The sequence below is a fragment of the Pieris napi genome, chromosome 9 (genome assembly GCF_905475465.1).
Source record: "Pieris napi chromosome 9, ilPieNapi1.2, whole genome shotgun sequence".
In the NCBI taxonomy this organism is placed as follows: Eukaryota; Metazoa; Arthropoda; class Insecta; order Lepidoptera; family Pieridae; genus Pieris; species Pieris napi.
This window is the reverse complement of record NC_062242.1, coordinates 13148924-13166513: the sequence shown is the minus strand read 5'-3', so window position 1 is coordinate 13166513 and position 17590 is coordinate 13148924. Positions and strand designations below refer to the sequence as shown.

At 38.4% G+C, this 17590-nt stretch overlaps 3 protein-coding genes across 4 annotated transcripts; 1 reads left to right on the top strand and 2 right to left on the bottom strand.

Moving 5' to 3' along the window:
• Positions 1 to 4729: 4729 nt before the first annotated feature.
• LOC125052313 (probable galactose-1-phosphate uridylyltransferase) lies at positions 4730 to 8211 on the bottom strand. The gene is made up of 8 exons (XM_047653072.1): positions 8023 to 8211; positions 6743 to 6909; positions 6533 to 6660; positions 6272 to 6349; positions 5580 to 5732; positions 5401 to 5476; positions 5084 to 5303; positions 4730 to 5013 (listed from the first exon to the last, which is right to left on the bottom strand). The coding sequence occupies exons 1-8, from the start codon at positions 8039 to 8041 to the stop codon at positions 4772 to 4774; spliced, it is 1083 nt and encodes a 360-aa protein (XP_047509028.1). The 5' UTR covers positions 8042 to 8211; the 3' UTR covers positions 4730 to 4771.
• A 113-nt stretch (positions 8212 to 8324) lies between these two features.
• On the bottom strand, positions 8325 to 12658 carry LOC125052312 (protein IWS1 homolog). The gene is made up of 6 exons (XM_047653071.1): positions 12264 to 12658; positions 11175 to 11206; positions 10580 to 11066; positions 10439 to 10498; positions 9766 to 10333; positions 8325 to 9608 (listed from the first exon to the last, which is right to left on the bottom strand). Exons 1-6 carry the CDS (start codon positions 12277 to 12279, stop codon positions 8498 to 8500), a joined length of 2274 nt encoding a protein of 757 aa, XP_047509027.1. The 5' UTR covers positions 12280 to 12658; the 3' UTR covers positions 8325 to 8497.
• Positions 12659 to 13728: 1070 nt separating this feature from the next.
• On the top strand, positions 13729 to 16379 carry LOC125052553. Of its 2 annotated transcripts, XM_047653467.1 has the most exons (4): positions 13729 to 14111; positions 14637 to 14832; positions 15091 to 15153; positions 15399 to 16379. In XM_047653467.1, exons 1-4 carry the CDS (start codon positions 13992 to 13994, stop codon positions 15923 to 15925), a joined length of 906 nt encoding a protein of 301 aa, XP_047509423.1. In that variant the 5' UTR covers positions 13729 to 13991; the 3' UTR covers positions 15926 to 16379. The 2 variants fall into 2 exon arrangements, with proteins under 2 accessions (XP_047509423.1, XP_047509424.1); XM_047653468.1 differs by lacking the exon at positions 15091 to 15153 and having other exon boundaries at positions 13749 to 14111.
• Positions 16380 to 17590: the final 1211 nt, after the last annotated feature.

The window sequence follows — 17590 nt, the reverse complement described above, 5'->3', positions numbered from 1 at the left end:
AACCAAGGCGATGCTCATGACAAATAAACTTAAATATGACACACCACGACTCAACATGGGCGGCACACCAATACATATGTCGAACAGCGTGAAGATATTGGGCTTGACAATAGACCATAAGATCACCTTTAGCGATCATATTAACGCAGCTTGCAATAAAGCCATCGGCCTCTACAAACAGGTATCCAAGGCAGCTAGGGTGAGCTGGGGACTCAGTCCGGAAATTATTAAAATAATATATACGGCTGTAGTCGAGCCCATTGTCCTCTACGCGGCTAATGCATGGGCAGACGCGGCGAATAAGGCATACATTATTAAAAAACTAGATACGGTACAGAGAAGCTTTGCCATCAAAATATGTAGGGCATACAGAACAACTCCACTCAGCTCCCTCAGAGTGCTGTCAGGTTTGCTCCCCCTAGACCTAAGAGCACACGAAAACAAAACCTTATATGAAATTAAAAAGGGGTACACGGCCTGCGAGCACCTGAAAGGAGCCGAGGTGGAAATAAAAACACCTTTCTGCAAAACTTCCCATCCGGCAACGGCAGCATTGGAATATGTTATCCTGTCCAATGAAGAACTTACAATAAACGGTAGTAGTCTACAAATATATACGGATGGTAGCAAGACGGAAGAAGGGGTGGGTGCTGCGATCTCCCTTTGGAAAGGAGACATTGAAATAAAGAGCCAAAAGCTGCATCTGGCACATTTTTGCACTGTGTACCAAGCAGAGTTGATGGCGTTAAAAAGAGCGGCGCAACTAGCGGTGCAGCGGAAGGAAACTGAGGTCCTCATTTATAGTGACTCAAGGTCTGCGTTGGATGCGGTTGTGGGGGGACGCTCTTTCGATCCCCTTGTCACCGAGATTCGCGAACTTCTTATCCAACACTCAGAAAAGAACATCAAACTTTTCTGGGTTAAAGCACACGCGGGGAGGAGGGGGAACGAAAGAGCGGACCAGTTGGCCAAAGAAGCCACAGGCGCAAAGCAGAAACCGGTCTACGACCGCTGCCCGATATCATACGTTAAAAAGTTAATACGCGAAAACACGGTGCAAAAATGGGTCACGAAACAGTCCAATGAAACAACCGGGGCGACAACTAGGATGTTCTTGCCCGACCCGGAGACCGCGTACAGAATTGTAAGATCCAAAGGATTTAATCCTATAATGACTCAAATATTAACAGGGCATGGAGCCTTCGCGGAATACCTCCACCGTTTTAAAATAAAACCAAGTCCCGCATGTGAATGCGACGAAAACGCGTTACAAACGGTGGAGCATCTCCTAACAGAGTGCCCCATATTCACCATACAAAGACACAATCTGGAGCAGACCGCGGGAATGCGGATAGCGCGTAATGTGCTGCCCGATATCCTTGCGGGGCACAGATTGGCCTTGGAAAATTTTTGTGAGCGGATTCTGGATCGGACGAGACGATTTAATGGCGCTCAAACTATTGACAAACAAAATAATAGTAAGGATACAACAAAAATCTAAAAACACTGTACCCAAAATATGTAATTAATACAAAATAACCAAAATATAAAACTGTAATTAAACAGAAGTATTATCAAAAGTAAACTCTGAAATAAACGTAAAATTATAATGTGCACAAACTATTAACATATACATAAATTAAAAATAAAAACATGAATATAAGTGTTAGAAAAAGTAAGAATTAAAATAAAGTAAACCAATAAACGCAAAGCTCTAAGTAAGTAATGTATAAAATCACTAACGAATAGCTTCATGTGAAGTAAATCAAAAACGCAATATAAGAGAATTAAAAACTAATAAATAAAATAAAGCAAACTAACAAGTATAAATGTTAAGTAAAATAATGTTCAAAACTAACATGTAAGAGACAAAATGTAAAATAAAAAACATGTTAAAATAACTATTATGTAAACCATAGAATGAATGTAAATCTATGAATAAGCGAACTAGGATCTTAAGAATTAAAATAAAGTAGACTAAGAAGTAAATGTTGAGTAAAATTATGTATAAGAGTAATACGCAAGAAACAAAATGTAAAATGAATAACATGTTAGAATAATTAATATGTAACCCATAGAACGAATATAAATCTATGAAAAAAGCAATTAGAAACTTAAGAATTAAAATAATGTAAACCAGTAATTATATGTTAAATAAAATAATGTATAAAACTAATATGTAAGAAAAAAAAAAAAAAAAAAAATGGAAAACATGTTAAAATAACTAATATGTAAACCTTAAAATGAATGTAAATCTATCAACAAGTGAATTGGAAATTTAAGAATTAAAATAGAATAAGCTAAGAAGTATAAATGTTGAGTAAGAACAATGTACAAGACTAATATGCAATAAACAATATGTAAAATGAAAAACATGTTAGACTAATTAATATGTAACCATAGAACGATTGTAAATCTATGAATAAGTGAATTAGAAATTTAAGAATTAAAATAAAGTAAACTAAGTAAAATAAATGTTAAGTAAACATAATGTATAAGACAACCATGTAAGAAACAGAATGTAAAATGAATAATATGTAAGAATAACAAATGTAAATGAATGTAATTTTTTGATGAATAAATAAAGCTAAAAAGGTCCTTGATAGGCAAATGTCGAGGGGTGGGTTCGCAGCTCCACGGCCCCGGAGCAGTCGCTGCCGGGGAGGTAGGCCAAGTAGGCAGGGGCAACAAAAAAAAAAAAAAAAAAAAAAAAACCTAACCTAACCTAACCTCGTCGAAGACGTAATATACAAGCATAGACTTCTTATGTTGTGTTTGCCATTTAACGTCATCGCGTTTTACTTAACATCTAGCGCCATCTAGTATACTTGATACAAACTAAACCTATTTTAACAAAATGTAAATTTTGATTACAATACAATAAAATTTGTATAATCTCTACCTATAATCTTGCAAATAAATGATTATTATTATTATTATAGATATTCCATAAATACCTTGGGAATATAGAGATAGAAAGAATAAAATTAAAATTAACAATCAGGAATTTATAAATCTAGGAAATAATTAAAATATTGAAATTATACTTAATTCATACTTGCAACAACAATGCAAGCAGCAACAATGAAGAATTATATATTTGAATGATTTTTATAAATCCGACTATCTATTGGTGAAAACAGAGTTGGTAAGAACAGTTTTAAAAACAGTAAAAACCATTTATTAGTTTTTGTGTAAATGCCGTTTATAAAGACGCTGAAGATTTACTGCGACCTCTTCAACGACTTATATTTCAGTCAATTGACGTTATCCATGAAGAATTATATTTTTAAACCTTTCCTGTGAATAATTCTCTCTGTATTTTGTAGTTTTTGAGTAAATGCCGTTTATGTACGCATAAAGATTTTTTATGTCCTCTTCAACGGCTAATATTTCTGCCATTAACGTAAAACCATGTAGAATGATAATTATATTTAAACCTTCCTTGTAAATCACACTATCTATTGGTGCAAACAATATCAAAATTAATTTAGTAGTATTTGACTAAATGCCGTTTATAAAGACGCTGAAGATTTACTACGACCTCTTCAACGGCTTATATTTTAGTCAATTAACGTAAAACCATGGAGAATTATATATGTAAACCTTTCTAATGAATCACACTATCTATTGGTGCAAACTGTATTAAAATCCATTCTGTAGTTTTTGTAGATGGCAACCAAATTTCATTGTGATAGGTAGCTACTCGGCACACATTGGGTATAGTTGGAATTTATTGAAATACGATACGTATAGTCATCTCAAAAATAAACAATCGTATCCTATTAATCTGAATTTATTATCAGTGATAATATTATACATATACGGATAGTGCGACGGGCAACGAACAATATAGTTTAGAAAGCTGGTAAACGAAGCCTGCAGCCAGATGTTGGTCCAGGAAAATATCGGTGTGTGAGCAGGTAGCGGAAGGGTCGGCCAGTCCTTTTACCAGCGTGTAGTTTCAGGCCTTAGTTTAAGATATTAACTGTATTCTTTAGTAGATAGATGTACTACGCAGCCGTCTCGGACGGATGTTAGTCATGAGCTTGCTTCGTGATGTAATTTTGTTTGACCACTAACGTTCGACCAATACACGGAACAATTATACTCCACTTCAAGTTTCATTTCGAGAGTACGGCGGTGGTTCACCGTTCATATGGAGCCATCGTACGCTTATAGGCTATTTTACCTCAATTTTTGTTTTTAGTTATTTTTATATTCCTTGTATTTTACTAAAATATGCATATTACATCTAAACTCCTGCATTAAACCATAACGTTTTTCTACGTGATATATTTCAAAACTTAGAATTAATTCTCATTATCTCGAAATGGGTATTTTGGACATAATGAGTTTTCGCCCCACGGGGATGATATACCTAATACATATGTCATAATTTCTGCCAAGATAGATTACATCGTGTTTCGAATGCAACCGCCGCGCCGTCTGCGTCTGATCGGCAAGAACATTACGACCCAATTCTTTAAACAGCCTTACTTGAGTTACTTCAACCATACTTTTGTACAGTTGATTCTTCGCTTTATTATTGTTTTTAATTAATTTATGATTTATTTTATAATCGCAGTTACAAAAAAATAGTAATTTTAAAATAAACACACAATAATTAATTGGATTCATAGTTCAATATTGCGAATAAGAGTAGTTTTATTATTTAAATTAGAATACCTGCGATAGGGATACGTACGGAACATTGAAAAAAAAAAAAAAAACTAAACAATTTTATTCGTTGCACCTAAATACAATTTAGTTAATTCACACCAAGCAAGTTTCCCTTGCCATGGAAACTCGTATAGTGGCGGTCGTGCGGGCAACTCGCTAGCGCCGAGGCGGCCTGCTCCGGTGTGAGGTCGCGCTGCGTTTGCGCCAGGAGCTCGTAACCCACCATGAACTTGCGCACGGTGGCAGATCGCAGCAAAGGGGGTAAGTACACGGCGTGCACGAGCCAGTGGGGGCTGTCACCGTCTTTCGACGCCGCACCCGTCGGCGCTCCTGTCGAGTCATATTACGTCTTACGTCACAAATATTACAGCACATAATATTTTAACTTAACAATACCGACCGTGCCATCCCATACTGTAAGGAAAGCTGCAACGGAACAAGTTATCGTACTTGGTGTTAAGATGCTTCATTATTTCGGCTAGGGAAAGTTTTTGGTTCGGAGTAAGGTCAGTGAGTCGTTGCGGATGGCCCTCGAGAGGCAGCAGCAGAGTCTCGTAAGGCCAAGCCGCCCAATATGGGACCACGACCACCCATTCTGAGTTTTGTAACACTATACGCTCCTGAAATATTCAAAAAAGGGTGGAAATTAAATTTGTATTGAACAAATGTATAAATTAAACATTACATCTCACTAACTAATAATAATTACAATTTTACCTTCTTAATTAATTCTTGTTCAACATAGTCGACGAGCATTGCTCTACCATACTTCTCAAAATATTGTTTTTGCGACCTAAAAGTAAATTATCATAAAAAATTTGTTTTTACATTAATGGACATTTCGGACAGTCGGACAAGAACGAGTCCCACGTGCCTTTATCTATGCATTGATTTACCTGTCTTTCACTGCGGGCTCATTGGGAAGGAAGGATGAAGCCCATATCTGGCAGTGTGGGTGAGGGTTGGAACATCCCATGACCGCGCCTTTGTTCTCGAATATTTGCACCCACCGATAACGACCGCCGAGGTCACGTAGCTGTGCTACCCACCTCAGAGAAATGAAGAAAAATATAGATACAAAAACACCTAATTTGTTAGTAGTAGTAAGTAGGAAAGTTAATTCATATTTCAGTGTCTATTTGGATAGCTGTAGCAATGTTTATACATGCCGGTATTGTCAACACCATTTCTATGTTTAAAGGTGTCAATGCAGCTCTTCAACAGTACGAAGCAAAATCTGATAATAGATAGCTAAATTATATAGATGTCATCATGAAGTTACGAAGTACGTTTGTTAACCTTATATCCATGAAAATAAAACTACTCTGAATTATACATTTTACTATAGGTACCTATAGTGTTGTCCTATACATAGTATATTTCGTTGTGTCGCCGCTAATATCTGATAGTTCAAAGTCAATGAGATATCTAATGAGATGTAATGGATTTTTAGGGTAAGACAGGTTATTATAATAATACCCGTAGAATTGAATATATTCAAATTTTCAGATAGTTTTAAAATTTAAATATTGTATTTCTTTAAAATACGAGTAGACTTCCTTACTGACTTATAAATAAGCCAACTTACTCTTCAATAACGGCAAGTATCTCTTGTACTGACATCAATGAGATAGTCATTGCTGAGTCTGGATGGAAACACATTACCCTGGAATAAATATACATTTATGAAACTTCTAAAATGTAAGTAAAAGATGACGTTTTAAGAAATTTTCCTACTACCATTCCACAAACTAAGAGCTTGATTCTACTAAGCACAATTTATAACCGACCAAGTGGATTTGTAATTTTTGTATATTAAAACCGGAAAAGAAAGTATATATTTATATACCTGCACGTCCCTTTGGCCTGCGTAGAGACGAAGAGTGGGTGATCGGGTGACGGTGGCTCCGGAACCGTCTCTAGTAATGCCGGGAAATCATTCGGAAACACGTAAGTAGAAGTATAATTTGGATTTCTCTGAAATGTTATGCGAGACTTCGTTGAAAAAACTACCTTTTAATGTTATAAATATCTCAAATTTTTATAACTATGGTCTGACCTGTCCATTGGCCCTGGTGGCTCCTGCTTTCAAAGGATTGTCAGGATCAGGATCTGATTGGTGTTCAGGAGGAGGTTCGGTTTGTCCGCTCCAAGGCCTCTTGCAACGATGCGGAGACACCAGTATCCACTCATCTTTTAGAGGATTGTAGCGGACATGTTGATGGTCTAAAATGTGTGATTGTGAATAACGTTGAATATTAAATCTTGACTATCGCACAGGTTAACAGGAAAGTCGTAACAAGAAAAAAGGTTTATTAAAAGAAGAAAGACAGAATGGACATCTATGACGACGAAATGTTATCAAGTGTTATTATGTTCAAAAAATAGCGAGTGTCATGTTAACTATTCAGACCGTCGCAAGTTCTGACTTGTGAATTAGAATAGATTCTGATCTATTGACAACGTTAAATTTCTGACTGGCACGTGGACTATAACCCATTTGAGTAAAAATAATTTTTTTTTTTAAGATTAGCACAGTTTTGGCTAAAACACACAGCGCCTTCTAAAATATAATAGCAACAAGGTTTAACGTGTACTGCCAAGATAAAATATATTCTATTGTGAAATACAGCCCAATATATTTTTGAGTTTATTGCTTACGAACATACAAAAATATAAATCTTTATTTATTATATTAGTATACATAAAGATATGTTTTATATTTCATTACGTTATAGAAGATGGCAAAAATGGGTACTAAAACTCTATTCTTCTTTTGTACTTTATGATAATATGTTCGTGTTAATCAAAATCTGGTGGCAAGGTCGACCAGAAGTTAATATACAATTCGAGTTCAGTTCAGGAGACATGCACACAATAATGAATATATATTTTTATAGTAATACGTATAAGTAAAAAGTGGTCATATATTATTTGTGAGGCAGTTTTCCCATAAATTCATTGAGTAAATGTTAACTAATTTAAAAAGACGACATTTTATCATTTTGCTGAACTTTGTGATCATAACAAAGCAGGCCAAGTCGGCTAGTTCCGCTTCAGATATTTAATTATATGGAGGCGTTTAATGAAGTATTAAGTACTTTGTAGCCATAACTAAAAGTAACCTTGTTGTTTTTTTGTTTGTAATATCTTATCGGTCAACAATTCAGATACAAATTTTATTAGCAGTTTCTCGATGTACGTTGTTTAAGATTTAGCAGAAGCAAAAACTACTTATCTACTAATATATTATACCAGATGAAATGAGTGTTAAGTCTGTTAAAATATGTTCAAATTATAATAATATTTTTAGACTAAATTATGATATCTTGTACATACCGGAAGCGTCGAATTGCATTTTAAGTTCGTTATAGCTTCACCGTTCAGTGCTAAAAGAAAACTGAGTTACATTAGGTTAACACTTGACAGCGTAGTCAATTCAGATAACAGCAATCAGGAATTAAGGTTCCACAGACGTGAGAGATAACGGGCTAACGGTTCGTGTGGCGTATATTTGAAACGGCTCTCGAGTGAGCCAAAAGATTGGACTATTTAAAACTTATAGATAACGAGATCAGAAAAGTTATCTCATATATATACCTAACCCAAACGATCTCACGAAACTAAAATTAAACTACACATACAATTCAGTCATTTATTATCAGAATTTTAAATACAAATTATCACTTATACACAAATCACAATCGTCATAGTAATATTTCCGAAGCCCGAGGAGATGAATACTTAAAGTTAATATTTACAGCGAGGCTAACGACATCGCACAGTCGGGCCGTCGGAGATTATATTAAAACGCTCAGAGCGCCATCTTGCGGCCCTCGATGGAGATCTCGACGGCGCGCTTGGAGCCGCCTCGCAGCCGCTTCTGGTCCATGAACTTCTTCATCTGCTTCTCGTAGCGCGTCATCTTCTTCTTGGAGAGGCGAGACATGTCGGCCTCGCAGGTGGACTTGGGGCGCACCACGTAGTCTTTGTTGGAGGGCAGCGGCACCCGCGCGCGCGCCACCCAGCCCGCCTCGCCCGGCCGCACGGAGCGCTCCGCCTCGTCCAGCGTCCGAGCGCGCTTGTCGGGCGGCCCCGCCTCGTCGCGGCGCCGGGTGCCCGCCATGGCCTCGTCGCGCGCCTGCCGCTCCTCGCGAGTCATCGCCTTGAAGTCGGTCGAGAGGTTGAAGATCGGCCGCGCCCACTCCGAGATGAGCCTCCCGGCGCGCTCCTTGTTCGCCTTGGTCTCCTTCGGGTGCTTGTACAGGTACATCACCGCCTTGCCGACGCCCGACTGCTTCAGCAGCGACTTGTCGATCGGCGGGAAGTCCGCCAGCAGCTTGAGCAGCGAGTCGCGGATGAGCAGGCACGGCAGCGCGCGATTCGGCATGGGCGCGAGCCACGAGCAGAGCACGTTGAGCACGTTGTGCTCGAGGAACGCGAGTTGCAGGTCCCGCTTGATGAGCTGCGAGAGCGCCTCCTTCAGCATGGACACCTTTCGCACGGCGGGCAGGTTGCGCTTGTTGAGCTCGCGGTCCTCGTCGGCGGCGGCGCGCATGCGCTGCAGCAGCGCCGCGATGAGGTCGTCGTTGTCGTTGATGATGTCGATGTCGCGCCGGCGCCGGCGTCCGCGTCGCTCCTCGCGCTTGCGCGCCAGCATCATCTCGAAGTCCGACATGCCCCCGGTGGCCTCCATGCTCGTGCCGCCGGCGGGTACGTCGTCGTCGGAGGAGTCGTCGGGCGCCACGACGGCGGGAACCGCGGGCCCCTCGCCTCCCTCGGCCGGAGGCGCCTCGGCCCCGGCGCTGCCCTCGCCGCCTTCGCCCTCGTCGTCCGACTGCAGCCGCACGGTGCGCCGCTTGCCCTCTCTTCTCGAAGGGGACTCAGAGCCAGAGCGAGATCCAGACCTCGAGCGGGAACGAGACCTGACGAAAATTAATTAATTTGATTCGATGCGATGCGAGTTTCTGGTGAGTTTTATGTGTGAATATCATTCAATCATTGAAATTAATAGTAGTCGTTACCCCCCCATTCGGATACCCCAGATCTAATTTATTTCATTAAACCAAAGTGTGACATTACCTGGATACTGATTTAGCTGAACCGGATCGCGACCGAGACTTGGAGCGAGATCTCGAACGTGACTTGGATCGGGATTTGGAGCGAGATCCTGAACGAGAGCGCGATACCGACTTTGAGCCGGACCTCGATCGCGATTTCGAACGAGACCTGGATCTAGACTTGGAACGGGAACCGGATTTAGATCTGGCCCTGGATCTGCGCGACCCGGATCTAGATCGTGATTTAGACTTGCGCGATATCGATCGTGACCCAGATCGCGACTTAGATCTCCGCGAGCCGGATCTCGAACGAGACTTTCTGGACCCAGATCTGGAACGAGACTTTCTGGACCCAGATCTGGAACGAGACTTTCTGGACCCAGATCTGGAACGAGACTTTCTAGATCCAGATCTGGAACGAGACTTTCTAGATCCAGATCTGGAACGAGACTTTCTAGATCCAGATCTGGAGCGAGACTTAGATTTATTGGAACCTGATCGGGAGCGAGAAATAGACTTATGGGATCTGGATCTCGAGCGAGATTTACGCTTGCAAGAGCCGGATCTCGACCTCCGCGTTCTATCACCAGCTGCAAAACAAAGAGAGATCGTTCATCTTGGATTGGTTCATCTCACCAAAATTAAAAGGCATATAATATAAATTGGCAGTTGGGATTACATAGTAGAATGCTCACCAGCAGATTCCGATTTTAACTTTGATGCAGAACGTGAGCGAGACCGGGATCGGCGTGTACCTACAAAAGACAAAAAAAAATTACGTTATTTCTAGTCGTCATGTCGCCAGCAACCTTTTTGGGTGTATTTTGTCCACTTACTGGGCGAAATAGGTGAAGTTGGCGCAGCATCTCCGTCCACCCTCATGAGGTCCGCCGACTTGCTTCGTGATCGCGACCTCCGAGAGCCACTTCGGGACCTACTCTTTGACTTCCGTGACCCACTGTTAGAGCGGGATTTAGCCGGAGACACACTCCGGGACCGCATTGATCCGTTTCTCGATTTCGGGCTCTTTTTCGATGCTGGCGATGTACTCCTGGAGCGATTTTTGGATGCGGGAGGCCCGCTTTTAGACTTGGCTACGCTTTCGCGACGCGAGCGAGACCCTGATCCGTGGGACTTTGGAGAACCACTTCTTGATCTAGGAGATTTTGGCGAGCCGCTATGGGATCTGTTCGATCTCACTGAACCACTTCTAGAGCGGGCCGATTTAGGTGAAACAGAGCGCGAAGACCCATGGGATGATGAATTTGAATTAGATCTTGACTTTGAGTTTGGTGATCCATCGTGGGACATTTTAGACTCAGCCTGAAATATTACAGGTAAATAAATCACTAAACATAGAAAGTTACACATAAAGGTACATATTTTTGGATAAGTAAGTTTTTCTAAGAGCCTTAATAATAAAATACTTACTGATTTGCTCCGGGATCTTGATTTCCTTCCATCTAAAACAAAGAATTTAATTTTCATATTATTTACTCACTTATTTTATTACTTAAATAAATTAGGGTAAGATCTTGGGTATGAATTCTGGTGTTCAGATTTCATCTGAACATTGACTTTAACAATTAAGATAAAGTCTTTGAATAATAAATTAGATTTGAATATTGCTGTGTCTTATTCATTTCTCGCTTCCTCTGAAAGTGGCGAAGACTACTTCAAGCCATTAATTATCGTTGTGAGCGTGCCCGATAAGTTTGAGATAATTCCACCACCTCAAACCTTTGATCCTACCCATAGGGCTCTGTCTGTTACCTTAGGTTTCTTGGGTGCAGATATCCCGTACTTAATTATATATTCACTATTTATGTGTTAGGGTACGTCTGTAGGGCTTAGGGATCCGTAAGGTTGTTAGGTTCTTACATCTCACCCTCTCATATATTTAGTTATCTAGTGCAGCTTGCTCATACATAAATTACCTATACTATACAGATACTCCTGACATTCAATACATATAACGACACATTTCACAGCCCACTAGCTAGCAAGCTGTACACCTGGTATAAGGGTTGGTTGAAGACTTACTGGGTTACTTTGGTTGAAGGCATAGATCATTTCAAAGTAGTAACCCAGCTACTGCCAAATTATATAAATTGAAAAAATCACAAGACATATAAAGTATGACAGCTTCAAAAGGCACCCACTGCTGATAGAGACTAGACATTAACTTAAATTGTTATAAAGACTTATTCCACACAAGCTGTAAAAAAGAGTAGCGGAGTGTCACTAGCTAGTCCTCAACCATTATATGCGATAGATTTGAGAACTGGTGACTGTCAGTTCTCAAATCAATCTAAAATAAATCTTTAATATAATTTTGACTTTATTTTAAATGACAAAGATACAATTAAGTATATTTTTTTAAATTATTTCAAATAAAAACATTTTACAGACATTCCCTGTTTACTAGGTGTAAACAGGGAATGTCTGTAAAACAACACAACAAAATTTGTGATTATCGGCTGCTTCACTGATAACTAGCAATAGGTTATAAAAACTTACCAGTATCCACATCCATTTCGCGGTGTTAAAAGGTAATTTTTTGTAATAACTTAACTAAAAGTTATAAAACCACACCGTCAGCTTAAACTAAGTAGTATTTAAAGAATCATATTTAGACAAATCAAATGAAAATCAGAAACGCAGTAATACTAAATCTCATCCCGTTATTCGTATACAATTTTGAGTTTTGCCTACTGCCAAATGATACTCGTTTCACTGCCAATTATTACACTTTTATTGGTTGAAAAGCCCTTAATCTTAAATATAAAACGCCAAATGGCTTATGAGTTATGGCATAAGCTATATTTAAATTTTCATTATTAATTATTAAACTTCACGGCTGAACACTGAATGGGTCTTCTATCCATGTTCTGTGCTCTGCATAATCAATTCTTCTCAAATAGCAATTTGACAATACTAAATTTAATTTTTATGTTGTCTGTGGCATAATTCTTTACCTGTGGCCTGCTATTTAAGTCCCTGAGACAAAGCTACTTAGCGATAGGCGTCACGTCACAAAATAAAGTGTATTATAATTGAGATTTTTTTTCTATTTCGGACTTTTTTTTTCATCAGTGGACTATTTCACTTTTTGCCACGGGCAACAATGATAATATGGTTTTAGAATTTGGCCCTCGGAACTTACTGGAGTAATCAGTATGGCCCAGGGATGTGACATTCATGTGTGTGGCATAAAAAATCGATTTTTTATTAATCGATTATTTTTTTAGCATGAAAAATCGATTAATAAATAATCGATTTTTCTTAAAAAAATAATCGATTTTTTTCCAAATTTTTGAAGTAATTTCAAAATAAACACCCTAAATATTAATTTTTCATGGTTTTTTAATTAAAAATAAACAACAGAAATTATAAACACAAATTAACGTTTAAGAATAATCAAAATCGAAATTAACTTAATCTCGTTTTGATAGCTTTTAGGTGAAATTTGATAAATGCTGAGTGTATGCCTTTTCAGTAGCACATTGCAGTATTTTTGTTGTCCTTTTAATTGTATGTAGTCTTGTGCTGCTGAATAAATTTATTTTACTTTTAAATTTTAGTGTTCCATTCAAACTTGAGTTTTTGTAAAATTAACTGGTTTTATCATCCTTTCGATGTTTTACAAAAAAGCATCAATGCATAGAGTATATCAATACATATTCAAAGAATCGGATTCAATGTATCGCATTGTAAACATCGTTGTATATCGAATATCTCTAATAGTTAAAAAGGGTTAAAGGGTTAGTCTAAGGGTTATAAAAGACCAGACATAATGTCGGGAGGTGGCAGATAAAAAAATCGACTATGATTGATTTTCAATTATAAAAATAATCGATTATTTTAAATATAAAAATCGCGTAAAAAAATCGATTTTTACTTTTTAATAATCGATTATTCACATCCCTAGTATGGCCCTAAGGCTAGAAAGTTTGGAGACCCCTGTCCTAGAGGCCTATATCGTATTTTTCTATATTGGTTATCTGCGCTTGTTGCTGTATCGCTGTATGGTTTGTGAATTAAATAATTTATCTGTGGCAGACGTCAGTTAATTTATTATCTAGATTGTAGAACAACAATAATTATGTTCAATTATTTATTTATACATCTGAATTGTTAATAGTAAATGATAAGACAACTGCTACCTATTAAAGAAAAACAAGACGACAATATTGAGTGGCATGAACATTTCTTGTAAGTTCTTTGGTTTCTCAATTTCTGGAAGAAATGGATGAGGAAGGAAAACTACCACTGAAACGAGTTGAGTTATCATTATCTAAGTTCAATGAAGTTGCAATCCCTCATCACTTAGACCTATTGCGACAACACAAAGCCAATATTCTAAAGGTAGGTATAATTTTTTATTCACTATTCTTTGTTTTTACGTTTTAATTTGAATATTATGTAAACTGTGCGTAGTACATTGACGTCACAATGTATTGAAAAATATAGCGAAAACAGTTAATAATATGTATTATAAATTAGAGTATATATGAAAATTATTTGCTAGTTCATATAATATATAGCTGTTGTATCTGTAATTTGCTTAGCTTAGAAAGCAAGAGTGTCAATTGAGTTATAATTATTATTCACAAAAGTTTTCATTAGTATTTCTCTAAGTCTGTTGGCAATGAATAAATACACAAATATGTCTATCCCAATCTATTAGTTGATCTTGAAAAACATTATAAATAATGAGTTAGATGATAATAGAAAATGTATGGAATACATAAATAGTTAAATCTTTGTAGGTGATACCTAAATCTTCATAGTGGGCTACACTCAATGTAGTACTACTAGTAAAATCATAGGAAAAAGGCTTTCTCAATAATATTATTTTTGATACAAATTTCTCACTTTTCACTTATTTAGTATGAGGAAACAGGTGACTACAGTCGTGTCCGATGTGAACAAGTACATGCGCGTCGCGTGTCCTCTCAACTGCGAGCATTGCTCGGTGAGATGGAGGCTCTTAGAAGGCAGGTGTGCTGTGCTGATCGAGCTCGTTTTGATAAACTCACACAACACTCCAGAGACCTCACCTTGAAAGCAATAATGGACTATCTGGGTAAAAAGTTATTTTCTAATATCTTGCATTGAGATTATTGTTGTATTAAAATATGCTGTATATATATCATTAAAAAAATAATATCAATATCACTTAAAATTCTATTTAAAAAATATATAATTGGGACTTGTTTGTATAATCAAGCCAAGCTTTCCTAATTTTTGTTGATTAGTTAATGGTCTGTTAGCTCTAGCTTTATTAGTGGCAGGTAAACAAAATCAAGATGTAAGAGGATTCTAAGCAAATATATCTTTCTAGGTGTTATAGAGAGGAGTTGCATTGCAATAGTAGAGTCGAACCAAACACGAGCATCTGCCTGCGGTGAGGCTAGAGTGCTGTTGCTTTTGTTTTTCTCATAATTTACCCATAATAATTCGCCCATTACACACTTTTATTAACAAAACTATCAAAACTTTGAACAAAAAGCAAAGCCCTAAGTTGAAAAGACTCAGAAACATCTCAACCACTTTCCTGACTTCTAATATCTTTGATTTTTTAAAAGTTTAACTGGGCTTTTAAGTACTTCAAGGAAATATGACTACGAGTGATGAACATGGCGTTCACAGAGACGAGTCCCCTGTCCGTAAATCGTCCGGCGACGGATGACGGCATGGAGTCCGGCAGCCTGGCGTCCACGGACTCCGTCGGCATAGTCCCGGAGCAGGTGCAGCTGCGAGTGGAGCCCGACGCGAGCATGTCGCTACGGGAACGCGAAGCCGTGTTGGCGGGATGGAGCGCGCTGCAGAGCGAGGTGAGGGCTCTGCACGAGGCTTGGCAGAGTGTGCAGGCCGCCGCTCTGCGCCAGAGGCGGCCCCTGGAAGCCGCCGCCGACGGCGTCGAGGTCGCGGCCGACGCCGTGAGCGACGCGCGAACGCATCTGGCGCTCGCCGAAAGGCTGCGAGCGGGCATGTACGGAGCGGGAGGCGCGGTGGCCGGCGCCGCCCTGTTCGGCCCCGCGGGGCTGCTGCTGGGGGCGAAGGCCGGCGCCGCGGCGCTCGTAGCCGGCTCCGCGCTCGGCTACCTCGCCGCCGCCGTAGTGGGGCGCCGTCGCCGGGCGCAGATCGACGAGCGGCCGCCCGATAAGGGTCAATAGTCGTCTTATACAGTAAAAATATCAAGGACGGAAAAATAAAACCTGTTACCGCTCAAGAGACTAATCTTTTTGTCTGTTATTTGTATGTACATAATATTATATAAAAACATTGAAAGTATTTTTATAGTAAATTGTATTATTAAATATTTATTTACCTTGGAGGTAAAATCTGATATTTTCTAGTCAATTGTTGGTGACTAGGCAACTGCTGTGCATGTATAAAGGCTGCCCATTGCACTTCAAATGTTTATTTGAAATTGAATAAAAAATTATTGATGAGAAATTCATAGTTGAGTAGTAAAACTACAAAGCTGAAGAGCTAAGCTTTGTTTATTATGATTTTTATTTACTCTTTAATTATAAGTAAAATGTAATTGTTTTTATGTAAGATCGAGACTCGCATAAATTGCTGATCCCTAGGAACTTTGTTAGTTGCCGAGGTAAACTATTAAAATGTAAATATTATATTTTTCTATATTAATTACATCGCTTTTTATTTCCATCCTGCCAATTTTTATACAGGCGAGTAATTCTGATAACAAATATCGCAATTCGCATTCATAACGATACTTATCGCGACCTCTGACAACGTATGTCAACATCCAATACCTATATTACAAAATCTAAAAACAAAGCCCAGGCAGATTCGTCCGATAGACAGGTGGGAAAATCTGGTGACAGCCAACATTTAAAAAAATCATGTGTCCAATTCACACATGGTAGAAGTGAAACCTTCAAAAACAAAGTTTTTATAATTAAAATATGTATTAGACTTTTTCTCTACCTAAATGTAGGATCTTTTCTTTAAAAAAAAACGTTTTTTAATGGTAAATTTTAATATCAATCTTTATTTGGTAAAAACTAATATAATGGTAGGGGAGCCCACGATGCTAAATGGGGATTTACTCGAGCGTCGTAGAGACCTATTGGGATGCAAAGCTTAGATAATAAGAAGAAAAAAATGTTATATGATATATACCTTTTCATCGGGGGAAGCGGCTATAGATTGTTAAATATGTAAAAAAAAACTGTTGCATGGACATCCTCGAGCGCGTCAGATATTGATAGCATCAATGCCCTACGTATTTTTAATAATGTACGTATGTTAATCTGATCGTTTGCATGATGCGGGTGGTTGTATTTATGGGTTGAAAATGAAAAAAAAAATAAAAATTATCGAGCGCGTCAGATTTTCTAAGGGAGTGTTAAGTGCACCAAAAAAAAGCTCTCATTCACTAATCTGACGATTTCGATGGGACGCAAACCCACGGCCATTTTCATAATTTGCAAAAAAAAATCGCAATTTTGAAATACTCAAGCGCGTCAGATTAAGATATATGTGGTTCATCTTTATGTTCTAAACGTACTGTCTCATAATCTGACGATTATCTAGAGGGATTCGCCTGATCTGACAAATTTTTTTTAGAAAAACGGTTCACCTAAAGGGCCATCCCAGCAAGTTCCCGCTAATTCCATTCCTGGGCGCTTAAAATTGATATTTTGAGCTCGCTGAGTTTTTGAAGTTGATCGATAAAGAAACCACTTTAAAAAAAAAAATATTTCTTATTTTTTAAAGATTTTTCAAAATTTCTCAAAATCTATCGGTCCGAATCGGTTCAAATTCACAGGAAATGTAATTTTGAGGGAAATACTTAGAACCTCGTT